Genomic DNA, 26,905 nt, shown 5'->3' on the forward strand with positions numbered 1-26,905 from the left:
TGAAAAGTCTCACCCTGCAAGGATCTAGCGGGTGCAGAACTGCACTTTTGTGCATGCCAAGTAAACACCACTCTAGATAATGGGCTGGTATAAAGTGTATGTCACTCTGGAATATGACCCATTATAGCCAGAAAGCTAAATGGAGTCAAATTACCAGGAGAGCTAAGAAACAGAATGGAATGAAGGATAAGACTCTGACAAGTGTGGAGAGTCATTATCTCTCAGCGGAGTCCTTCCTTGCAGGAGATGCAGCATCACAGGCAGAGCCCCACATGGATACAAATTTTGTATCCGTACCCACATCTGTATTTGCAAATTGATCCATGGCCATTTGCATCCTGGTCCGTGGGTGCGGATACCCGTGAATTTGCAGGGCTCTGCCTGTCACTTACCAGGGTGCGGGGTTGGTGAATTCCTACAGCGGAGCTTGTCCCGTGCTTGGCTCTGCTTCCCAGACTCACTGGGAGTAGGGTCAGGGTGCTCCTGGTGAGGAGCATGGCCGGGATAATGTGCGTGTCCTACTCCCCTCTGCCAGGTGCTCCTAACACGATGCGGGAGGAGCACCCCAACCCCGCTCCCCAGTAAGAGCCAGGAAGCGAGTAGAGCATGAGACAAGCTCCACTATAGGGGCACCTGGCGGGGCAGAGCGGGCCAAGAACTTGTGCCCTAGCCACACTCCTACTAAGCAGCCCATCCCGCGTTCTGTCCTGCTGAGCAGGGTCAGAGTGCTCCCGGTGAGGAACGTGACTGAGGTGTAGGTGCTTGTCCCATTCCCTGTTAGAAGAACTTGGCGGGACATAGCAGCCCATGCCCCGGCCATGCTCCTCATCAGGAGCACCCCAGCCCTGCTACCCAATAAACACCAGGAAGGGGACAGAGAGGGTCAAGCTCTGAGGTGGAAGTGCTTGTGGAGTGCTCCAGCCACAGCTCCTTGCTAGGAATGCCCCCACCATTTTGGTATCTGCAATGACTCCAATATCCACAAAAGTGAATGGTGGATATCCGTGATACCGGTGGCTTTGCAAGGCTCTAATCATGAAGCACTGGGTCCTAGAAGATTTTTTTCCACCACTGCCTTTCTACCTGTGAGGAATGCCACCCCAGCCCTGCTCCTTTGCAATCTTAACTCTCCTCCTCCTTGGACTCCATTTTGTCTTGTCAATAAGTAGAATTTCTGATCATGGTAGTAAGGGCTTGTCTTCTCTGCAGCGGAGATTGATGTTGCAGCTGTCGATCTTCCAGCATTCGATTTAGCGGGTCTAGTAAAGATCCAATACACTGAACACTAACGGCAACACCATCGACCATGGTACTCTGTGCAGTTGCGAGGAGTAGGGGAAGTGGATGGGAGCATTTCTCCCATTGACCTCCCGTGGTGGGGCCACCCCAGAAAGTCGATATAAGATACATCAACTCCAGCTATGCAATTGTCTTAGTTGGAATTGCGTATCTTATATCCATTTTTTTCTGCCAGTGTAAATCTGGCCTAAGTGTCCTAGAATAAATTCTTTTTGGGAAGTCACCTTCAGTCTGTTTATTCAACATACGGCTTAAATACCAATGTGCAGGGCTCGACAAATCGCTGTTTCTACTCAGCCGTGGCGAGTAGATTTCAGCCGGTCGCCCCGTTCATCGGCGGCGCGTGCATGCGCAATGCGGGTCTTGTGCATGCACAGTGCAAGGCTGGCGAGTAGATTTCGCCGCTGTTTGTCAAGCCCTGCCAATGTGTACTGAAATTCCCAATGGCGGAGCTGAAATCTGAAGAGCTTTTTAGTGGGCACTTTTTGGGCTACGGATCACTGGTTTTGTAGTTCTCTACAGAAGCAAATCACTTCCACTTACCTTTTCACCTGTCTCTCCTTGGAAACCTAATCCCTTGTTTCCCTGAGGGAAAAACAGTAAGAATTAATGAATAAAGAGGATGTTGATGATGGCAATGAGAAATTGGCACTTATGGTCATAATGCAGAAATCACTCAAGCATATAACTTCAGTGGGACTTAATCACTTGCTAAAATGCTTTGCTAAATCCAGTCCTAGGTTAGCATCTTTCATCCAACGGTATAAAATATTTACATTTAAATGGATGAAAAGAGAAACAATGATAAAAAATAATAAACTCCCACACAACCCCTGGAATTTCTCTTTAGTACTCGGGTATGAAAAGAAAGCACAAAGGGAAGGTACTCACTTTCGGTCCTGGTGGCCCCTGTGCACCCATTGGCCCCTAAACATGAACAATATCAAGATTTTATTTAACTTAAAAAAGTGGATGAAAATGATGTAAGAAAAAAGTCTGGGCATTTAACATAATTTTGGGATGCTGTTCACTTGAGGTTGATCCAAGATCTAGTGACTTCAATGGGCCTTTGAAGGTTTTTGGTGGCCAGGAAAGCACACTGTCACGGTGATACATTAAAATCAACAATTTAAAGAAAACTGCAGCTCTGAATAGGGGAGCTGGGATAATTAGTAGAATGGGGTACTAAGAGCCACTGAACCAAACTGCAAACCCCATGCATGATGGAAAACACTTCAAGCCAGGGATGAAGAAGCACTCCCAGCATTCCTAGTTCCAGAATACATGGCCCCAAATTTGAATCATTCCACACAAATGACTCAAGTATTCTGCAATTACTGCATTTTATACCAGCCAAACTGACATTGTCTTCTAGTCTCCTGAATGCATACCTCTCAAGGGTAATTTCTCAGGATACTGCAGAGGCCAGAACACACAAACAGTTTTGCTACTATGAGTAGGAACTACTCACATTAGTAAATTCAAGCATGCATGTGTTTGCAGGATTGGGACTTAGTGATCAATACACCGTACAAAGAGCAGAAGTTTTACTCTACTGCCTGCATTATACTCTAAATTAAAAAATATTCTGTATTTAAAAGTGACCATGCTGCATTAGTGGTCCCTTCTTGTATAAATATGGTCAGTTTTGCTCGACAGTTGATCCAACTTCCTATGGTCCCATTTTAAGTGTTATGTCATGCTGTCTTGTCCAGTTGTACTTAAAAGGCCAACTACATATGTTGTTCCCAATATTATGTTCCCTGCAGTGAGTCTGCCCTGCTAGGGGTTCACCAAGGTGAATGCAGAGAGTAATGGAGTTTTCCTATTGTTGAACATTTGGAATTGTTCCTGTTTTTATGACATTTTCAAAGACAATAATTTTCGCTTATGTTTCACAGCCATGCAGGTTTTTGTAGCCAAATCACCATTTTCACAAAGGTAATTAACAATTTCAGGGATATGAAAATGGACAGTGATGAGGAAATACCTGTTTATAGCATTACTTTATTAACAACACTGAATGCAAAGGGAAAGGTTTCCTTACCTGAACACCTGGCAATCCTATAGGACCCATAAACCCTGCTGGGCCAGGGAAACCTTTTGGACCCTATCATAAAAAATTTTAGGAAATACATTAAAAAAAACTCAACTCTTTAGTTCTCACCCTCCCATTTAACCAGTTGTCACCATTCTGATCTGCCTTTCACTGATGCCTGATCTTCCTTAATTTAATAAATGAGTAAATATCAGGATACAAGACGACAGACTAGAATGCAGCACTGGTTTCTATTAATTAACAAATACTCTCATCCCAAAAGCAAACATTAACTTTGTCTGTCATACAGGCTCTCTTAGGAGAGATAGCAAGTGCTTTAGATGAGAGGCTAAGTATATTTAAATTAATTTACTTTCCTGGGAGCTGAGGATGCTCAGTATTTCACAAGACTAGATTCTGAGGGTATGTCTAGACTACATGGCTCTGTCGCCAGAGCCATGTAGATTAGTTTACTAGACATACCCAAATGAAGCCACGATTTAAATAATCGCCGCTTCATTTAAATTAAAATGGCTGCCACGCTGTGCTGATCAGCTGTTTGTTGGCTCAGCGCTGTAGTCTGGAAGCTCCGCAGTCGACATCAAAGGCATTTGTCGACCTCCCGGAAAACCTCATCCCACAAGGCATACCGGGGAGGTCGACCAAAGCCTTTGATGTTGACCACGGAGAGTCCAGACTACAGCACTGAGCCGACAAATAGCTGATTGGCACAGCATGGCAGCCATTTTAATTTAAATGAAGCAGCGATTATTTAAATTGCGACTTCATGTGGGTATGTCTAGTAAACTAATCTACATGGCTCTGGTGACAGAGCCATGTAGTCTAGATATACCCTTAGAAAGACAATGAATTACCATTTTGGAATGTTCCCTCCAAAAACTGTAGAAGGAGGCACATGGTTACAGACAAGGGAAATATTCCTTTAGCCATACATTTGATAAAAGTTTGCTTTTACAAAAAGTTAATTCGAGACCAAATTTCAATTGGCAGTGTCCCTTCTAATTCTTCAGTGATAAAATGGGAATTGCAAGGACAAGCACATAAAATAAAAGTCTACCGAATGACCAGGACTTTCCTCATCAAATCCTGACAAGCTTAACATAGAAAGTGTCTTAAAAACCATTGACAGTATCCCTGGAAAAATATCTCTCAATTAAAACACATAATTTATTTGACATCAGCATTCATTTATCAGGAAAAACACTGTCACAGAGTTTAGCATTAGAAAGGTGTTAGTTTTAAATGTGAAATTCAGTGCAGGTTTGACCAAAATCCAATCTTGTTTACTACGATGTAAACTTGGAGTAATTTCATTGAAGCCAGTGGAATTACTCTGGATTTACACTTATGTTACTAAAATCAGAATTTGGCCCACTGAATAGAAATGTGCCTAAACTGATTAATGCAAACAATTAATAATGTGAAGGCATTGACCTAAAAACCTTATTATTTTCCTTGTATTCAGTAATACAAACAATTTATTTTTGAAATCATATTTTTAAATAGCTTACAGAAATCCCATCCAATCCAGGAAGACCATTTTCACCCTAAAAATTAAAAATAAATTAATGAAAAATACACTATCATAACAATAGATTATCTATGGGCACTATAGTTGTATAAAGAGAAATATTTAGGGTAAGTAATTAGAAAAAATATCCATACTTAAATTGCAAGTATTTGGATCAGACATTGAAGGGAGTCCTGACCATACACCATGGGAACTGCATACCTTTATGTTTGAGCAAAGGCAACACCTAGATAATCTAAATTTGTACTAGGAGTAATACATCACTGAATTTTGGTTAAACATTTTTTTAAAGTGCTGCTTAATGTTAAATATATCTTTAACTATTAACATTTCAAATGGTGATCATTTTCCATAAACATCTAAGTTCTATCTATTTCATACACATTAATAAGTTAACTTGAAAAGTTCAAAACTTTGACCAAAAAAGGAGAACAAAATTTGGTGAAGTGTTTCACAGAAAACTTTTTTCACTTTGACTAGTTTTAATTACTTATAAGTAGTGAGCATCCACGTAGCACTAGCGTATGTGTGTCCACATGCTATATATCAAGTATTTGTGTAAGGGTTGGATGCAGAAAGGTAATGAATGAGTCAGGAGTCCCAGTGGCAATTTGAAGGGAATGGGGCTCCCACTGAGGCTGTGACCTTCACTCTTGCAGTAGTGGTAGCCTGGAGCCCTTGGCCCTTTTAAATCAAGGGGCCCCAGAGCAGCTGCCCCTTGTCCTCCCCCTCATTGGCAGTGCTGCCAGACCTTGTGGCAGCACTTTAATGTCCTAGTACCATCAGCTGCTTTTTGTGGATATATCACACTGGCCCATACCAGCCCACTTGCAGCTCTGCATGAAAGTTTATTCTGCTATGTCTTCTCCCGCATGCTGGCAACTCTTACCTTACTTCCTTTAAGGCCACCTTGGGCATAGGCAGGTTCTCCTTTGGAACCTTTGGGACCAAAGCGACCCTGTTTTTAAAAGAATGAAAGTATAAAATAATTTTTCTATCATCTTTATACCTTTCTTTTGAGAAAATGTTATTCAAAATATATAGAGGCAGACCCCTCCTTTACAGCATTTTGCCATCTTATACCAGCTGAGGATCTACCCCTTTATATATGCCTTCTCACACCTAAGCATCTTCATGCTATAATTAAATCAAGATATATCAATATTTTATTTGGCATTTCCCAAATTTACTTACATTTCTCTTCTTTTGAACCTTCAGACAACTGTGTCTCAGCATTTTTACATATTATCAAAGACTATTATTAACATCTCTGTTCATACAAGTGTCTGTTCTGTGATCACAGAATTATAGACTACTAGGACTGGAAGGGACCTTGAGACGTCATTGAGTCCAGTCCCCTGCCCTCATGGCAGGACCAAATCCTGTCTAGACCATCCCTGATAGACATTTATCTAACCTACTCTTAAATATCTCCAGAGATGGGGATTCCACAACCTCCCTGGGCAATTTATTTCAGTGTTTGACCATCCTGACAGTTAGGAACTTTTTCCTAATGTCCAACCTAAACCTCCCATGCTGCAGTTTAAGCCCATTGCTTCTTGTTCTATCCTCAGGGGCCAAGATGAACAAGTTTTCTCCCTCCTCCTCATGACACCCTTTTAGATACCTGAAAACTGCTATCATGTCCCCTCTCAATCTTCTCTTTTCTAAACTAAACAAACCCAATTCTTTCAACCTTCCTTCAAAGGTCATGTTCTCTAGACCTTTAATCATTCTTGTTGCTCTTCTCTGGGCCCTCTCCAATTTCTCCACATCTTTCTTGAAACGCGGTGCCCAGAACTGGACACAATACTCCAACTGAGGCCTAACTAGCGCAGAGTAGAGCAGAAGAACGACTTCTCGTTTCTTCCTCACATACCTGTTAATGCATCCCCAAATCATGTTTGCTTTTTTTGCCACAGCATCACACTGCTGACTCATATTCAGCTTGTGGTCCACTATAACCCCTTGATTCCTTTCTGCTGTACTCCTTCCTAGACAGTCGCTTCCCAGTCTGTATGTGTGAAACTGATTGTTCCTTCCTAAGTGGAGCACTTTGCATTTGTCTTTATTAAACTTCATCCTGTTTTCCTCAGACCATTTCTCCAATTTGTCCAGATCATTTTGAATTATGACCGTAGCCTCCAGAGCAGTCGCAACCCCTCCCAGCTTGGTGGTATCTGCAAACTTAATAAGCGTACTTTCTATGCCAATATCTAAATCATTGATGAAGATATTGAACAGAACCAGTCCCAAAACAGACCCCTGCGCAACCCCATTTGTTATACCTTTCCAGCAGGATTGTGAACCATTAATAACTACTCTCTGAGTATGGTTATCCAGCCAGTTATGCATCCACCTTATAGTAGCCCCATCTAAGTTGTATTTGCCTAGTTTATTGATAAGAATATCATGCGAGACTGTATCAAACGCCTTACTAAAATCTAGGTATAACACATTCACCACTTCTCCCTTATCCACAAGACTCATTATCCTATCAAAGAAAGCTATCAGGTTGGTTTGACGGGATTTGTTCTTTACAAATCCATGCTAGATGTTCCCTATCACCTTGCCACCTTCCAAGTGTTTACAGATTAGTTCCTTATTAACTTGCTCCATCATCTTCCCTGGCACAGAAGTTAAACTAACTGGTCTGTAGTTTCCTGGGTTGTTCTTATTTCCCTTTTTATAGATGAGCACTATATTTGCCCTTTTCCAGTCTTCTGGAATCTCTTCTGTCTTCCATGATTTTCCAAAGATGATAGCTAAAGACTCAGATACCTCCTCTATCAGCTCCTTGAGTATTCTTGGATGCATTCCATCAGGCCCTTGTGACTTGCAGGTATCTAACTTTTCTAGGTGATTTTTAACTTGTTCTTTTTGTATTATCTTCTAAACCTACCCCCTTCCCACTAGCATTCACTATGTTCGGCATTCCTTCAGACTTCTCGGTGAAGACCGAAACAAAGAAGTCATTAAGCATCTCTGCCATTTCCAAGTTTCCTGTTACTGTTTCTCCCTCCTCACTGACCAGTGGGCCTACCCTGTCCTTGGTCTTCCTCTTGCTTCTAATGTATTTATTAAAAAGTCTTCTTGTTTCCCTTTATTCCCATAGATACTTTGAGCTCATGTTGTGCCTTTGCCTTTCTAATCTTGCCCCTGCATTCCTGTGTTGTTTGCCTATAGTCATCCTTTGTAATTTGTCCTACTTTCCATTTTTTATATGACTCTTTTTATTTTTAGATCATGCAAGATCTCGTGGTTAAGCCAAGGCAGTCTTTTGCCATATTTTCTATCTTTCCAACACAGAGGAATTGATTGAACCAATGGATTGAACCAATCATCATCTATTTAAACTCAGTTTAGACCCATTAATCATTACAGGACAAAATGATCCCTGGGGTAAATCTACCAAAGAAACTGCAGTTATATGCAGGATGAATTCATCATATAGCTCTGGATTTAGCCATCTGACCTTAATCATTCTATCAGATTTATTTTAGGTAATTTCATGTTAATTGTCAATGTAATTGAAAGGAAGATAATGGAGTGGCCAAAAATATAATCCTACAGGATTATATAAAAAAAATTTGAACAGTATGCATGAGTAAACTGGATTTTCTAGAAATCATCGCTTCGATTTGATCATATGGTTTAGTTTTTTTCAATATCCTATGAACTTCAGGTTTTGACATAGGCATACATTTGTACCCAATTTTTGTAATAAAGATGCAGTATAACAGAGTCACTCATATTTGCCAACTATATTTTCTTCCCATTTCCCGCTTGTGCGCACAACATTACATTCATGCAATGTAGTTGAATTTAGAATTACTCAGATCAGTAAGGTTTGTAAGATCACTTCCCCAGCCATTCAGTGTTTATGGTACTGTACAATGTGAAAACAATTCCATATCTTTATACTTCTTTATTTAAAGGCTTACGGTCAAATTTTAAAACGTGCCCAAGTAATTTAGGGCTCACTCACTAAGTAGCCTAAATCCTACATACTTTCAATGAGACTTAGACGCTTTTGAAAATGTTACCATAGGTTTTGTTGATGTCGTTAGTAAATACAGATTAATGCAGATTTGCACAATGCATTAATGGATTCCCAGCAATCCCATGGAAACAAGGAAGTCCAGACTATCATTCTTGTGAGGGGTGTGATGTGGAACTATACTAGTGAAACAGTCCGAGACTTAACCTCTCCATTCAGAATTAACTTGAAATCTTTCCATCTAGCCAATCATTAACACGTTATGAAAAAGTGCTTTGCAAGGGATTGAAGAAAGATGGCATCAGCTAGAGAAATGTTGTGACAGACTGCAACTATATTATGCGACTCATAACAAGAGGTATCCAGAGCAACCATTACACCTAATAAATCAATTTGCTTGTAAAATTGCTGGTAACCTTTCCAGACCCCAGTTTCTTTAGTGAGACCATAGTTTGGGAATGCATCCATATGCAGGAGGGGTGCTTAAAGCAAATGATTTAATTAAATTGACTCGGTGGGACTAAAAAATACACTTAAATGCTATTTTGAACCAGGGCCTGCTGGCAGAGCCTGCAAACGCCTCCAACTCCTACTGCAGTCATTCAGTAGGACTTCATGGTGTTCAGCACCTCACAGAATTGAGCTCACAAGGGGTAGATCTTGTTCACCATGAGTCCATGTGAGCACCATTAGGGACTGAAGGTTTATTGTAATCTGGCAACATGGAATTTAGAAACAATGTGAGCTGATTTCTAATAACACTATCAATGTTCCCCAATCATTGCATAAACAGGAAGAAAGCCAACAGTTGATTTAAATGACTAGAAAATATTGTGTTAGCCTGAGAACATACCGGTGGCCCCGGTGTACCAGGAAATCCATCCACCCCTGAAATGCCAGGACTTCCAATAGAGCCATTGCAGCCATCAAGGCCAGGGAAACCTCTGGGCCCTGGTTGACCAGGGTGGCCCTGTGTGAAAGAGAGAGAGAATGAATTACACATAGTATTTTAGCATTGGAAATATTGAATCCCAAATCCCAGTGTCTACTAAGTTACAGTGCAACACAAAGACAGGCTAAACATCTAGTGTTCATGTTTGAGTGCTGCCATATGGCAACCCCCTTCCCCTCTCTCACTTTCCCCTTCCTCCAGCGAAAGAGTCAAGTCTGCAGAGGGCAGTAGTAAGAGATTAATCAGCCTGCACGCTCCACTTTGGAACTTGATTGCAAAGTCTTCAGCTTAATTTATTTGATTATTAATTATAATCTGTTTGTGTGGGTTGGTGTAACAAGAAGCACATGTTGTGTTTGTGAGGACCTAGCAAAGTGCAACCAATACAGCACTAGATACTTGGTAGGAGACAACAGGCAGTGGACCAATGTACAGAGGGATGTAACTCCTAGTCACCACCAATGGAAGTTAAATGTATAAAAGCCAGAGCAGGAAAAGGCCCAAAAATGCTAAGCCCTGACAGTTCCAAACTCTTCTATGTTCAAATTATTCACTGCCTAGAAAGCCTTTAACTTGTTCCCTCTAACAAAAGTCATTTATAATGGTCAGTTAAAAGCTAGGGAAATGCTCCAGATTCTGATCTCACAACAGTTATACATTGGGGTGGCTTCATTAACTGCAGTGGAGTCACTCAGGTTTACACTGGTGTAAAGAAGGTCAGAATGTAGCCCATTTAATTGTTTTCTCTTGACTGACATATGGATTTTTGGTGGACAGTACAAGGGCAGGCAGAACCATCAATAAGAAAATGCCAGTGTATTAAATGTTTCCTTATTCCATCCTCTCTCTCATAGGAATGAGATACACGCTATTCAGAGGCAGCATTTTGTGACAGCTCTGTTTATCTCCACAGCCCTAGACCTGAACCATATCACAAGTCATTTTCAATTAATCCAAGATTCATCTTTCTGGCGCAGCATCAGATACGTTAATGACACATACTAGGGAAGTGAAAAAGGATCTATGGAACTATGCATTCTTCATTCCTCGCCATTGGATTCAAACTCACGTCACTTTCATGCTCATGTCTCATGATCCAGGCCAATAGCACAAGCCCAGGTCAAAACCCATAAGGAGAGTTTTTCACATCTAGATGCCTTTCATTTGAGGCTGGTGAGGTGCTTTACAAATGGTGAGTATTATAATTAGGAATGTGAATGGTTAACCAGTTAACTTCTAAGCTTCACCCTTGGTATGGCTAACTGGTAGGGCCTGGAGTAACTTCCATACCCACCACAGACAGGGTGTTGCTCCGGCCCCATGTGCCCACCGTAGGAAGGGCTACTCCAGCTACCCGGAGCAGCTCCTGCCTGCAGCAGCGGGGTGCGGTTGGGGGCTCCAACCCGGTCATGGTGGGCAGGGGAGCCACCTCCCATTTAATCAGTTAACCTGTTAAACACTACATTTAACCAGTTAACCAATTAAATGGGATTTTACATCCCTAACTATAACCCTCATTTTATGAAAGATGAAACTAACATAGCAGGAGCACAGAGAGGTTAAAGGCCCAGATCCTCAAAGGTATTTAGACCTCTAACTTGCCCTGATTTCAATGGAATTTAGAAGCCTCAAAACCTCTGAAAATCTAGGCCTCGGAGACTGGCCCAAAGACATACAGCAATTGGGTGGCAGTTTTGGGAACTCTCAGGCCTTGTCTACACAGTGAATTATGCTGGTTTAACTAAAAGTGTGAATTTAAACTGAATTTGTTCAACAGAGGTAGTTCTCTATGGGCATGTCTATGTTGGAAATTATTTCAAAATAATAACTCCAGAAATTACAATTTTGAAGTAAGCGTTATTCCTCATGAAAAGCAGGAGGTGTTATTTCAAAATAACCAGCCTGTTACTTTGAAATAACAGGCTCGATTGTGTGGACGCTCCACTTGTTATTTCGAAATAGCTCCCTAGTGTGGACCAGGGCTAGGAGTGGTTCACTTTGATTTTGCTTAAGTCAATAAGGAACAGGAGTATACAAAAGGGAAATAAGTGTCCACACAAGGGTTTGCACCACTATATGTAAACCAGTATGATTAAATCAGGCAAAAGTTTGTGTGTAGACCAGGCTGCAGACCATAGTTCATACTACAGCATCAGGCTCCCCCCAAAAGATTCTTTACAAAAATAAAACACTCTAATCACTGTAAATTTGCTTCTCTGGCTTGGCTATAATGTATCTTAGGTCACCATGCTGCTCTGTAATAAAATACACACATTGGGTCATTATTGCTCTTTTTCAAGCCCTATTCAGCAAATACCCCCATGGAATGGAGACAGGAAGGACTTTGGTAAGTTTACCACCAAGGATTGTTACAACCGGACCCCACACTTTGTCTCTTCATTTCTACCATAGCCCCAGAATCCTACTAGCACCTTCTGTGCTGGATAAGCCAGATTCTGATCTCATTCACTCCTTCATAAACCTGGTCTAGCTTCATTGACTTGAATTAATGGGGTAGTATGGATGTAAATCAGGGAAGAATCTGGCCCAACTACAAAGGATCAAGCACTGGTGGAGTACTGATTTAATGCCTTTCTTCTCCCTACAGGAAAGGGACAATGCATGGACCTAGAACTTGTAGAGTGAAGAGTATTTAAATGACAGAAAGTGACAAGATACCAAGGTGTTAGCACTTGACACTTGAAATTTAAATTAGGGATGTCAACATGTAGTCAGCTGTAGGATTAACCCATAAGATTATGCTTATCAGTTAATCTTGTTGACTACACCCACCCCTCTCCACCCTGCTGCCTCTGTATCAGAGGACAGACCACCCCACAGACAGGGGCTGCTGCCAGACCAGTGTCTGTCCGTGGACAGCCCACGCAACCACCCCTACCTTCTTTTTCCCGCTTCCCCCCACAGCAGCTTCAGTCCATGGGGAGCTCGGACCCTTGTAGACAAGAACTGCTGCCACCCTGCACTGCTGTCTCTACATCAGAGGCAGCAGTACAGGGTGGCAGGCAGCTGGTCCATGCAGGGAGCTGGTTTTTAAACTGGCTTCCCACATGGACCAGCTCCCTCCTGGTACCCCGTGCTGCTGCATCTGATAGAGAGGCAGCAGCATGGTGTGGCAGGGGGCTCCCTGGGAGTGGGGCCGGAATGCACTGGCTGCTGTTCCCGCCCCTGGGGACTACCAAATAGTCGTGTAACTGATAAAAATTCATGCAATTACATGACTATTCAATTACCTGATGTCTAACGTTCTTAATTTAAATAGTAGTATCAGGTGCCACAATATCTAGATGTCAGATAGTTAAATCCTCTTTAGAAAAAGTATCACGCAAATACATTATGCATCCCTTTGGCTGTGAAAAGCACAGGATACCCTGCCTTCTGGCTAAGCTATATTCTTAGTTAATTAATGATATCTTCTTGTAAGGGCCGGATGATCTCGAGAGCTCTACCCAACATGCTCTTTTAACTTGAGTGGTGCAGGTGCCCATCATCTTCAAGCATTAAACCTTAAATGAGATCTTTTCCCGACTGATCAATAGAGCTTGTTTGGCCTGGAAAATTGGGACTGATTGTTTTCACTGCTCTCTTCCTTCTCTAATTCTGGCTATCACATGCTTTACCAGATCTGCTGGCTCAGCACAAAGGGAACAAGTATCTCAACAGCCTAAATTAGGAGAACTTTACGGTCTGTAATTATGGCATGGCAGGTTGGATGGTTTGTTAATACAAAGTGAGTGTGTGGGGGGAGAGGGGGCAGAGGAGGAGGGTCATAAAGAGAAAGGTTCCCTGGGAAGTAGAAAGAGAACTGGTTCCTCCAAAGTTACTTGTCCCACAAAAGCCTTGCTCTCTCCCCCTCCCACTAAACTAACACCATGATTCTGAAGAGAATTCTTTCTAAGTCAAACAGACTTAGTGCAAAGGCAATTGCAACAGGAGAGCTCAACAAATGTTTTAAAAAAACACAAGGAAACAGATGCAATCAAGGGTGAATGCAAAACTAATGCAATAAGCAGTTTCATTTATCATTAGAGCAAAGGGACCATTCTGACCAATGCCAAGATCCTGTATTTTCTGTATCAGAGCTTTAAATAGCCTAAGAACAAAATACAGTCTCTTGCTCCCCGGGTCTGTGTTTCCTGGCACAGCCAATGACTCACATCGAAACATTTCCTTTTAGAGTCCTGTATACTCAGCTAAAACCATACAAATCTTCTATTTCCACTTCTAAACTTTTGCCAGGGATGTGTTTGAATCTAATCCCCATGGGAAAAATTAAACATATGCAATAGAGAGGAGGATTTAAGAACCTTTTGTACAATCTGTCTAAGGCTAACAATTAACAAACACATGCTGCTGCTGTATGTACTAGAGATCAAAGGGATGCATCAGCCCAACTGCAACGCCATCATTTCACAGGCAACCTCAGCTGGCCATCGCTTCCCACTGGGCCTCCACTAAGAGTCCCCTTTGGACAACTCTTGAGTACTGATAAAACCCACTCACTACTCATCCTCCTGCCCACACACCATCACTAGTCTCTTTGGAGATATGGTGTTAACTCTGGTGCAGGCAGAGCAATGTATTTCACACATGCACACAAACACAAATCTGGATAACATGTGTGTATATGTATGTCACAACAATCTACGTTGCCCCCTATTCTGAAATGGCAATAATACCGGAGAACATATAAATACTTCCCACGCAGCAGGGTTCTCTATTTTCACCATGAAAAAGGAACCTTTTATCTCAGCAGCAAGAATGAAAACAAAATGTACTGTTTTTAAAGTTTCCCCTTTTTGCATCAGCTACAATCCAGACCAGAGTTCAGAGGCAGAAGGGCCATACTCTTGAATAATGTACTTTTCACAATGAGCAAAATCACTCACCCACCTGCAGGAGGCTGTAAAGAAAACAGATCAGATCCAGACAGGCATTAGATTTCAACTCCCTTTTGTCTAACTCCTCTAGCCCTTGTTTGGAATGTCTGTAGCTACCAGCTACCTGGCACTCTTCATAACAGAATCACCCTCCCCGTGTTGGGAATTCCCACTCCTCAGAGCCTTACTGGAAAAAATATCCTGAGAACAGCTTGTTCCCAGAGTATGTTTAATTATGTTCAATATTATGGGAACAGCTCGCTCTTGTTACAGTCTGAGGATTGGTTGGTGGACAAATTAAAAAAAAATCAGCAAGCAGAAGAGTACAGAAAGCAGGCAAAAGATTAGGGGGAAAGAGAAAAAAAGAAATTGGTAAAAGCAGGAAGAGGAACTTGGGTAGAGAAGGAAAGAGCAGAGCACAGCTAGCTCACATGGTCCCAACTGTATATCTGCTACATTTTCAAAAACAGTCAGGTTTTTTTAGTATTTAATCAATTATAGAAAAGGGAGTGAGGGAGAACACATATGGTGGAGGAAAAGGAAGGGCACACAAGATGGAAAAAATCAACAAGGAAGAGAAAAAAGAGATTTAAAATGCAGAAAGGGAAAAATGCAGAGTAAACCCAATAATGCAGAGAGAAAAGAACGGAATGTGGGACAGTCTGCATTACATATTTAAAAAAGTTAAAATAAAACCAGAACCAATAAGAAAGGGTCTGGAAGACATCTATGCATGAAGGCATCTAAGGAAACAGGAGTGTAGTAGGTAAAAAAATTCCTGATTTTGAATTTATGATGAAAATTTAGCTTTTGATAGAAAGCACTTTTTCATAAAAAAAATTTCAAGTTCTCTGTCAAATTCTGAAGAAAAATAACCCAAACAACATGAATAAGCTAGGAAAAGTTTGTATTTAGGTGCATTGCCTGGAAAAAGCTGTAGCTACTTCTTTCCTGTTTCATTGGCAAAATGTTCTGACCATCCCAGTTCCAAATTAGAAGCAGTTAGCCCCATGTGTGTAAAGCATACAATGTCTGTAGGGTCTCTCAATGCCAATTTAGAAGTTTCACTTGCAACAAGAGTTTGCTAGAAGTAATTCTGAACTAAAATGTTGGATGTGAACACCTTTGAAAACTGGTGAAGTTGCATTATAGATGCAAATATGCATCCATCTACCCAGATTCAGTTCTTGATCTTATACAACACAAAGTTTTGCAAAAGTCCATTTATCTGATATTCACCATCAAAATATATGAGTCCCTTCTAGAATGACATGAAGCCCCCATGTAGTCAAATGGATCCTCCCTTTTCGCCCCAGACAGGAGGTAAAGTGGTAAAATAATTACATTAAAATTATTACAATAAATTTTACAGGAAAGATTTGGGATGAACCTGGCATGGTGCTTTTGCATATGCTGTGATGCTGTCTCTGTGCCAAAAGCAATTGCCTTATATTTATGTATATACACACAAAAACTCACCGGAATCCCATTGATCCCTTGAAATCCGGGAACTCCCATTGGACCCTAAAGGAAAGAGGGCACAAGTAATGTCTTATTTGGACAAGCCTGTGTATCAGTCAAACTCATTTTATTCTTTATATAGTACCATAAATCACACCAGGTAACTCATTCACTCTACATCTTGTGAGGGTGGATGATCATATATGCTCAGTGAAAGGAGTAGAACATCTAATTCTAGGGACCCCGGCTCCTCCACTGTCATTAGTGTCAACAGAGATGAGACTGGCTGCCAAATTAACATTCCAAAAATGTTTTCACTAAGTATTTTAAAAGAGAAATTAAAATTGTCATTGCACCTCTAAGGTGTGATGCCTGGCTCATAATAAATGGCTTTTGATGTGGATTAAATCCGGGCATCACAAAAGTTTCAAGAAATGTTGCAATGGTTTCTGCGATTTTTTTCTGTACCAGATTATGCCATTATTCTCAGATGTTATCAACTGAGAAATACACAAGCCATTATTTTAATTTACATTACTCCTGCATCTGTTCCAGCTGAATACTGGGGTGTTGTCTCTGCCAAGTTGTTAGAGGCACTGGAAGTTGCATTTAACTCTAAATAGCAAAAGAAAAAGTCAATGACAGGAACAGCTATCCCAGAGCAGACAAGTGGATCATTATGTTCAGCAGCCTGTCTCCAAAATGGCCAATAGTCGCTGCTTCAGTGGAAGTTGCAAAGTAGGAAGCTCCAGGATAAAGGATTCTCAGGGAGAGTTTCTTCCTAATTCACGATAGAGGCTGACATCTGCCCTAAAGCAGGGTAGTGTGTCTCTTCCAGCATGATAATTGTTTTCAGCCCTTATTGTCATAATTCTGGATTTTTTTTTATTCTTGTCTGAGGAGAAAGGCTGCACAGCAGTACCCTCTCTGCCTTATCTACACCAGTCTTTATTCTATATCCTCACTCATTTCCTTGCTAAGGTAAACAGCCCTTTTCAATCTTTCTTAACACAAGGGTTTGATCATGTCTTATTTCACTCTATCACAGGTCTCTGAATGCCGTCTATTTCTGCTGCATCCCATTTGAAATGGACTGACAGACCTGACCACTAACAGCATTATAATATCTTCTGTATTGTGTTCTGTTCTATTCCTTATATAGCTGATAATTGTGTTTGTTATTTTGGCCATGGAGGCCCTTTGAGATGTCCTCACTGAGTTTAGTAACGCTACAGTCTTTCTATGACATTTTTATAATTCATTTTAGTAAGATGCTGAAGGAATTTATATATTATTCCCGCATTGTGCATTAATTTGCACTTTCCAACACAGAATTTCCTCTGCTAAAACGATGGCCATTCACATGACTTGGGTAGAGTCTGACTATCTGAGACTGGTAAGGCTGTTCCATTTTCCTCTAGGGGAAGCCCAGTAACATCCCACCCCACTTTCATCTCATCTTGTGAAATATATCATGGCAACAGGCATTCAGTTGGTTATATAAAGCAAAAGACTTTACATGCAACAATGAAATTCATTGTGCTGTGAATCAGACAGCAGAAGGTAACAAGCTGGACTGTATGTACTACCCTGTATAATTCAGCCACCAAGACTGTTGTCCTCAGACTAAACCCAGTGGTCTCTCTGGAGATGTTTCTCAAATAGTATATCTGCTTAACAGCAGTGAGAAAGTCCAGTACTATTTTTTTTAATTCATAAAGAGCTACTGTGATCACATCTACTCTAGGGTAAAAGAGGAAAATGCTTGTTGAACCTACCTTGTCTCCTTTTTGTCCAGCTGATCCTGGATAGCCCACTGCACCTCTCTCACCTTTTGCCCCTGCCAAACCTTCTGGCCCAGTAAATCCTGGAGCCCCTATAGGTCCTTGGTTCCCAATAGGTCCTGGACGACCCTGAAAGGGTTAGAGTAAGAGGAAAGTGAAGTTTTCCACAGGTCACAAATGCCCTGCATGTTATATTTGAGACAACACCTGCCAGAGTATTGTAGGCAAACCAGGAAAGATCTCTGAAGGTTTCCCTGTATATCCTCGGCTAAAGACAGTTTATAAAACAGTGAATAATACTCACAAGCACCATTTCAGACAATGCAGAATGAAAATCTATGGGTAAATTACACAAATAATGAGATGCCCCTACTTTTCCATCAGGATTTCTGGCAATTCATCAGGCTGGAGGAACAAAGGAGGAGGATGGCATTTGAAATCAGGCTGACCACTTGAATGGAGGTCGAAACCTCCAGTTCCCAGCTTTCAAGGTAAGCACAAAAAGTCTGCACTTGAAAAGGCATCAAACACAACAGAGGGAAACCATGAAATCCAAGAGAAAGCCTAGTCTTGCATGGGTCACATGCAATCAGAGGCCTTGCACTCAGAAAACACGATGTTAGACTAGCACCATGCTAGGCTCAAAATCAACGGGGACTTCAATGTCCTCTTGTATTATGAATCAAATTCAGCTACACCAGACTAACATGGCTACATTTCTATCACTCTTGTATTATGTGGTACATAATATGTGGATTTTAGGAAAGGCCCCCTAGCCTTTTGCATGATCATGATTCCCATTCTACCCAATCTTAGGAAGAGAAAAGCCATGAATGTCATTTTGCAGGGTAGTGGTCCTCATCTGTAGGGTTTACATAGACAGAAAACACAGAACATGTTTGTCCTACAAAAGCTTTAAGTTGCTGCAATATCATCATTGACTGAAGGGGAAATGCAGAATCCTGAACTCTGATCTGGCAGCTGACCAATGTGATAAATACTATTGGCCCAATATTTTGTTCAAATACTTTGGTGGAAAGTAAGAGTTATTCCATTTAGTTCATGGGGACTAGAACCCCCATTGTGTTAGCTGTTTTACAAACACAGAAGAAAAAAGATGATCCCTGCCTCCAGAACTTACAATCTAAGCAGAAGGCAATAGACGACAGCTAGATACAAACAGATACATGGGGAATACAAAGAAATATGAGACAAAGTTAAGCATGTGTCTAACTGCTTTGCTGGCAGGGGGCCAAAGTGCGAAGCACTTTGCATGTTAAAACCCTATGCATATTTTTTGTGGTGTTATAAATTAAACAAGTATATATATATATAAAATCTTTCTTCCCACGCTGAGGCTCATCTGCCCAAACTCTAGCTAAGATCACATCTACAAATTAGACTGGAAAAAAGGGTTCAGAGCGTAATTGCTTATGCAGCCATAACAGTATATTTGAGTCATAGAGTTTATGGCTAAAAGGGACTGCCACATCAGACCTCCTGTATGACATCAGTCACCCACACCAGACAGCACCTGCACATTAAATCCCACAGCCTAAAACAGACCAATGTAAGACAGTCCGAGGAGACTAAACTATGATGGGTCACAGGCAAAGAATGGGTGGGATGGAGGCACAAGGGGCCCTGATGCTCCAGACCCTTGCAATGACAGGGAAATGATTAAGTGAGATACACGCATGACCTGCTACAGAACATTCTTATATTTATCCACTTCCTCTCTCTCTCTCGTTATTTTGTAGTTGCTTACAAATTGTTCGACTTAATTTGCAAGAACGTGCGGCATTTTTGAAAACTGATTTACAGATCAGAAGAAAACATTTTCCTGATTGTAATCTGAGGACGTAAATGATATCTGTGATGTGTTCAGACACAATTTGTGCAACCAAATCATCACAATGGCTCCATATGCTGGGGAAATAGTGCACTGACTAAACATGACCAGAAGATGGCAAATTTTTCTAAAGTGGCATAGACAAATACACAATGTAACATCTTACATTGATGGCTAAGTTATGCAGAGCTGCCTTATAAGAGTCTGGTGCCAGGCTCAAACAATTTTGTTACAGTCCTAACTGATGCAGCAAGCTCAAAGGTTCCCGAGCTATTAACGGCCAAACCCAGAAGTGCCAGGGCTCACTCCTGGCAAGCTCTGTCACAAAGTAAGCACCGAATCTGAACACACTTATCTGTAACTGCTGGTGGAGCTCACTGCAGATATTCGATGTTACTTGCAGAAGATTAAAAATGTGCAGCAACATTCTGTAATACCTATTGCAGTTCCCCAGTTCTAAAGATTGGTTTTTTTTTAAAGTGGAAAGTGTCTAATGGAAGGACACAAAATGTTCCCAGAAATCTTTTTAAATAGATTCTTTCATTTAAAAATGAAATCTTCTTTCATTAACTAGTATTGTCTCCCAGTTGGATCAGCATTTAAAATAAAATAAAACATGCTTTCAATGAAAACAACAACTGCAATGAATATTAGTAAAGGAAATCAACAAGATAATTCACATGCTGGTCGTAATCTGAAGTATCTTAACAAGTCAGGAATTCTCTATGGGCTTGAGAATTTTACAAAGCTGTATTTAAAAACAACACAGGCTGATCATAAAGAGTAAGTCTCAGAGGGGTAGCTATGTTAGTCTGTAACTTTAAAAATGAGTAGTCCTGTTGCACTTTAGGGTATGTCTAAATTACATCACTTTTTCGATAAAAGGATATAAATTAGACATATCAAAATTGCAAATGATTCTGGGATTTGAATTTCCCATGCTTCATTTGCATAACACTTTTAGGAAAAAAAACCAAAGAAAACCCCACGGTCTTTCGACAGAAATGACCCATTCAAAAGATCCTGTAAACCTATTTTTTTAGGCTTACAGGATCTTTCGAAATGGGGCATTTCTGTCTACAGATCTCCATCTTGACAGTGTTTTTTCCTGAAAAGCGGCTTTTTGAAAAAAAGCCGCGGTCACCATTATGCAAATGAAGCATGGGAAATTCAAAACCCAGCTTAATTTACAATTTGGATATGTCTAATTTACACTCTTTACTGAAAAGGGACATAGTTTAGACATACTATATATATAGTTAGTCTCTCAGGCTGTGTCTACATTGGCACCCCTTTCCAGAAAAGGGATGCTAATGAGACACTTCGGAATTGCAAATTCCGCAGGGGATTTGCATGAACATGGCTGCCGCTTTTTTCCGGCTCGGAGTTTTGCCGGAGAAAAGTGCCAGTCTAGACGGGATCTTGCAGAAAATAAGCCCTTTTCCGGAAGATCCCTTATTCCTACTTGATCCCGCAAGATCCCGTCTAGAGTGGCGCTTTTCTCCGGCAAAACCCCGTGCCGGAAAAAAGCGGCAGCCATGTTCATGCAAATGCTGCGGGGGATTTAAATATCCCCCGCGGAATTTGCAATTCCGAAGTGTCTCATTAGCATCCCTTTTCCGGAAAGCGGTGCCAATGTAGACACAGCCCACGGGTATCACGAGCTTTCATAGGCAAAAACCACGTATACACACACACACACACACACACACACACACACACACACACACACACACACACACACACAAATTTGGTAAGTCTCTAAGGGTATGTATACGCTATAGAGAAGATTACAGTTGTCGCTGTTGATCTTCCAGGGTATGAATTGGCAGGTCCTTGTTAAGACAACTAATTCAAACCGAGGGCACTCTGGTCGATGCTGGTAGTCATGTTTTCACAAGGAGCAAGGGAAGTTTAAGGGAGAAGACTCTCCCTTCAACTTACTACAGTGCGGATAACGCCTAAAGTCGAGTTAAGCTACTTCGACTTCAGCTAAACAATTAACATAGCTAAAGTTTGTGTATCTGAATTGGACCTTGTACCACAGTGTAGATACACCCTAAGGTGCTACAGGACTACTCCTTTTCATAAAGAATAAGCTTCTTCTATATTGATAAACACAGTGTAATCTCTTTGCTATTTTCTTTTTCTGAATCTTAAAGGGATACACACATAGATGTTAGTTCCCCACAAGTGTCAACAATGCAAATATGTAGTCTCTGAAGCTATTGTGCACTTCGGTTCTGCACAGAAAACAAATCTACTAAAGGCAGATAAAAGCATAACTAGCTGAGAGTAATGTTCCCATTTAAATTGCAGGCATGAGAAGATACTTGTTAAGAAAACACATGTTAATATTATTCAGACAGTGGTAATTATAAAAGATTGGATGTCCAGTTCAACCCAGTGAATGAAGAGAGAAAAATTGGGATGTCCGATAAAAAAATTAGAGTCCTGAAAATCTGTGAATATTTACTTCATGTATGCAGGTGTCTGTATCCACCTCAGACATGGGCAGGAAAAAGGTTTTGTGGTTTATTATTTAAAATATATTTGTTTGTAATTTTAACCTGTTGTTAATCTGGGATTTTAAAAAAATTAATCATTTTTTAAAGTCTTCCAATTCCCCTTTTCCATCCCAAAACGATGTATCAATGGATAATCTTACCACATAGAATCATAAAACATTAGAACTAGAAGAGACCTCGAGAGGTCATCAAGTCCAGTCCCCTGCCCTCATGGCAGGACCAAGCACCATCTACATCAGTGTTTCTCAACCAGTGTACAAGTACCCTTAGGGGTACTTGAGAGAAGTCTGGGAGGTACAGCAAGACAACTGAAATTTGGAGAAAACTGAATTTTTGTTTTAAGTTTTTCAGTACTTTATTATATTTGTACTTTTTACATCCAAAAATTTCATCACCCGCCCAGCTACGATTAAGTTGTTTAAACAAATGTGTTGCAAAGGAAGAAAAAAAGAGTGTGTGTCTGAAAACTGTAGGTACCTCTTTTTGAAAAAGGGCTACTTTATAAAAAAAAAAGGTTGAGAAACACTAATCTACATCATTCCTGACATATGTCTATCCAACCTGCTTTTAAATATCTTCACTGATGGAGATTTTATATTGTCTCCATTATATAAGCAATTAAATGAAAATAATAGTACTGGACCTAGAATAGCCCCTCTCCCCTATCTCCAAGGGACCCACTATATTCACCCTCCCAGTTTGACAGCAAATCATCAATAACTACCTTTGAGAACAGTCTTTCAACCAGTTTTGCACCCAGTTTATAGTAAATTCCCTAGTTTGCGAATGAGAAAGACATGTGGGACTGTGTCAAAAGCCTTCCTGAAATCAAATATCACACCTACTTGATTCCCACTTAAATGGGGCCAGTAACCCTAAAAAAGCTTTACAATCTAGCCGACAAAGGTAACACAAGATCAAGTTGCTGGACAGGGAGGGCAGTTAACCATTGCAATAGTTTACCAAGGGTTGTAATGATTCTTCATCACTGGCATTTCTTAAATCAAGATGAAATGTTTTTCTAAAAGATATGGTATTGTTTAACCCAAGCAACTGAAACAGGAATTAATGCAGGGCTATCGTATGGGTTGTGTTATAGAGACACTCAGACTGCATCACCACAACGGTCCCTTCTGTCACAAAGAACTGGACACAATCCTCCAGTTAAGGCTTAATCAACACAGAGCAGAGCAGAAGAATAACTTCTCATTTCTTGCTTACAACACATATTCCATTGTGTTTCTTCATTGCAAGGAACGTTTTCTTTACAATTTCAGATCCTCACCCTTCAGTTGCATTTGCCTCTTTTGGCTCTTTCAGCTGAGGTCAAGTGCACCATCTATTCAATGTTTCCTACCTTATCTAGCTGGGAGTGATGACATTTGCAAAAGGGGGAGGGAGATAGTGATCTGAAAAAGCTTTGCAGTCTCTCTCTCCTGACCTCGGTTTCAATCTGAGGCAAGCATCAGAGGCGCACACTGAATTGAAGGCCAGATGATGAGGTAAAGGCAACACACATGAAATATATACTGAAAATGGAGTATATTTTCACCTATGCTATCAAACTGTCATCTATTAACTCAGGCCAAGACTGAACTGGCACTTTATAGCGCTGTAACTGTCTGGCTCAGGAGTGAGAAAAAAAACAGTTCTCCCACCCCACCATGGAGCACAGCTAGCTACAGTGCTGTTAGTGTGAACCCAGCGCTGTTAGCCACTCCCCTGGCAGAGCTATTAAGTGTAGACAGAACCTTAGATAGCAACAACGTTAAGTGATTCAAGGGTTCTTCAAATACTGCTTTGATTTGGTGTAACTCTTCAGAACATTACTACATTTCTGTATTTGGAACGTGGAATTATTCCTCTAAACGTGCAACTCGAACTGATTATTAAATGAAAGTTTAAACAAATATATTTTCTCAGCTATCCAAGTTGATAAATGTACCCAGTGGAGTCAGCATGGACTCTTACACAGGTCTTGTCTTGCCTGGGTCACTCTGATGAGGGAATTAAATGTGTTCTCTGTGTTCTAATCCCAACAGGCAAAATATTTCCTATTTTCTTAGCATCCCACAAGGAAGATTTTAATAGCTCGTGAAGATGGCTCTGGCATGTCACTAAGCTCACAAAGGCTATGTCTAGACTGCAGAATTTTTCCAGGATACTGGAGGTATGCTGGAAAAACTCTGCTGTGACCAGGGAACATGTCTGTTTTTTCAGAACAGTTTCTGAAAAAGCTGGCGCCTTCTTTCGGCATCCCCGTATTCCGCATTTTAGGGATATTCCGAAAGAGGAGGCTTTTCCAAAAAAAAAAAAAAAAAAAGCAAATTGTAGTTTACAATTTGTGTATCTTTTTCCGAAAAACAAAACAAAACAAAACAAAACAAAACAAAACAAAACAAAACAAAACGGCAGTGTAGACATAGCCAAAGACAGAGCAAGGCACCTTCAATCTCTCTAGTAACATGATTATAGGACTCTCATGAACTCTCCTTGTTTCCTTTTAAGTCTGTGAGGATGGAAAGTGCTTTCCATGGTAAAACTTATGCCTTGACCTCGCTGCTAAAAAAGATGATTTTTTTAATGCAAATGAGCTATTATATGGTTAGCGCTACACCCCACACCACATTTGGGTTCATCTCAGAGATTTTACCTCAACCTCCCGGGTGCCTTATCTTTGCTGTGTTTTTTATTTCCCCACAGTTCTTGCACATTCATTACCCTGAGGTAATAAACCTCACAGCTTTTTTAGCAGTGAAGACCAGGCTAAAAAGAAATTTTAAGCCGCACTGAAGAGCAGCTTCAGTAGATCAAAATAGTCCTCTGTTTTTAATCATCATTATTGTTTGCTATTTATATTATAGTAACTTCTAGAAGCTCCAGTTAGGATCAGGTCCCCATTGCTCTGCCAAGTCATGTGGTACTGCTTCTACTTCTTGACTAGATGACAATTTATCCATAATAGATTTTTAAAGTAATGGATACCAAGTACCAAGTATGAATTTGTGCTAAAACCTGTGAAACCATTGCAACTTATGAATATTTTCATGACTTCCCAATAGTTGGTTGGATATTTCCAAATAGGTAAAAATAACCCTCAACCTTGCGAATGATAGTGAACCACAATATGAGTTTTCATTCACAAGCATATTTGTGTATCTGGTTTATATTACCCAACCACCTCTCAGTTAATACAGTTCAGTTCTTGGAATGACATCACAATGGTAAGAACCAAGCGAATGGCATAACTTCATGACAGAACATTGCCTTTCCCTCAACATTTCCTGGATTTTGTCCATTTGTGGCACAAACTCAGTGCCATTCAGACGCTGTTTTATACTTCATTATTATAAACTATTAAAAAGGCAAAACAAGTGGCTCAAATCTTTCATCCACCTGCTCATGTTTTTGCTGTGGTATTTGCCCGCAGTAACCAGACTGAGAAGTGACTGAGTGATGTGGCCAGCACATTATTTTTGAAGAACATCATCATGATAGGAAACAACACAAAACTGCATGACAAGACATTTTGACCCCTGTGTCTTACGAAATGGAAATCGTTTTTATCAAACGAGGGCCTCTCCTTGGCTCAGACTTCAATTCATCTGTATCTTGGACGGTTATACTGAAAAGCCAGCATGAGGGGCAATGATCATACGTCAGTAAGGAATTTACTGCCATGCAAACCAAGAAGTCACTATTATCCCTGCCTCTTTTGTCCATTTTAATATCCTACAGTCATTTCCATCCAAAGCCTCTCCACATAGCTCTGTGAATTCTAAACCTACTTTTTTCTAATGCTTTAGTTAGGTGGAAGAAGACGACGTCAATTTGCTTCTTGTTTTCTCTAAACAAGGTTTGGGGCAGCATTACACACCTGACAGTGCTGTGAAACGGTACCTTGATTTCACTTGCATACAATCCTGTAAGTGCTTGCTTATTTGGGATCTAGGCCTGTAAGCTTTACTCATTTTGAGTAACCACTTGTTCCAGGATTATTGATTCACCTGTAGACAAGCAATGAAGAAGGACAAAGTCAACAGGATTCCATAGGAAATAAATTAGAGCAAGTGACAGAGTAAGAGCAGAAAATGTAAAGTGCTAGGTACAGGTTGCACCTCTCAAATACAAGAGTCTCTCATCCGGCAACATCTGTGGTCCGGCATGAGGGCCAGCAGCTGGGAGCCCAATGCAACCTGCAAGTCTGCTAGCAGCAGGACTGCAGCCGCCTGGGTGGAGCCCAATTGGGACTGTCTGCTGCCTGGCAGCAGGGCCGGGATCACAGCAGCCCAAGAGGGGAAGCCTGGCTGGGCCACGTCAGCCTGGGAGGTGGCAGAGCCACAGCAGACCGGGTGCAGGTGGCAGCATAAATGTGATTGGGGCTGCCTGCTGCCGGGCAGCAGGGCCAGAGCTGTGGCCGCAGCAGTCCGAGAGGGGAAGCCAGCTGTGGGAGCGTGGCAGAATCACCGTGGCTGGACCATGTGCCTCCCACCAGCAGAGCTGGGGCTGCAGCAGCCCGATCGGGCAATGTGCCATTTGGC

The 26,905-nt window shown here is 41.1% G+C and overlaps 1 protein-coding gene across 5 annotated transcripts in view; it reads right to left on the reverse strand.

Moving 5' to 3' along the window:
• The window catches only part of COL4A6 (collagen type IV alpha 6 chain), a 233,847-nt gene that overhangs the window by 63,608 nt on the left and 143,334 nt on the right, over positions 1-26,905 (reverse strand). For all 5 annotated transcript variants that reach the window (XM_075940945.2, XM_075940946.2, XM_075940942.2 and 2 more), the window contains exons 5-12: positions 17,979-18,113; positions 16,219-16,263; positions 9,743-9,859; positions 5,779-5,847; positions 4,870-4,905; positions 3,347-3,409; positions 2,191-2,226; positions 1,843-1,884 (exon numbers count right to left, since the gene is read on the reverse strand). In XM_075940945.2, the coding sequence (XP_075797060.2) occupies positions 1,843-1,884; positions 2,191-2,226; positions 3,347-3,409; positions 4,870-4,905; positions 5,779-5,847; positions 9,743-9,859; positions 16,219-16,263; positions 17,979-18,113 (543 nt within the window). The remainder of the gene's footprint in view (positions 1-1,842; positions 1,885-2,190; positions 2,227-3,346; positions 3,410-4,869; positions 4,906-5,778; positions 5,848-9,742; positions 9,860-16,218; positions 16,264-17,978; positions 18,114-26,905) is intronic.

The sequence above is a fragment of the Pelodiscus sinensis genome, chromosome 13 (assembly GCF_052426305.1).
Source record: "Pelodiscus sinensis isolate ZL-2025 chromosome 13, ASM5242630v1, whole genome shotgun sequence".
NCBI lineage: Eukaryota > Metazoa > Chordata > Testudines > Trionychidae > Pelodiscus > Pelodiscus sinensis.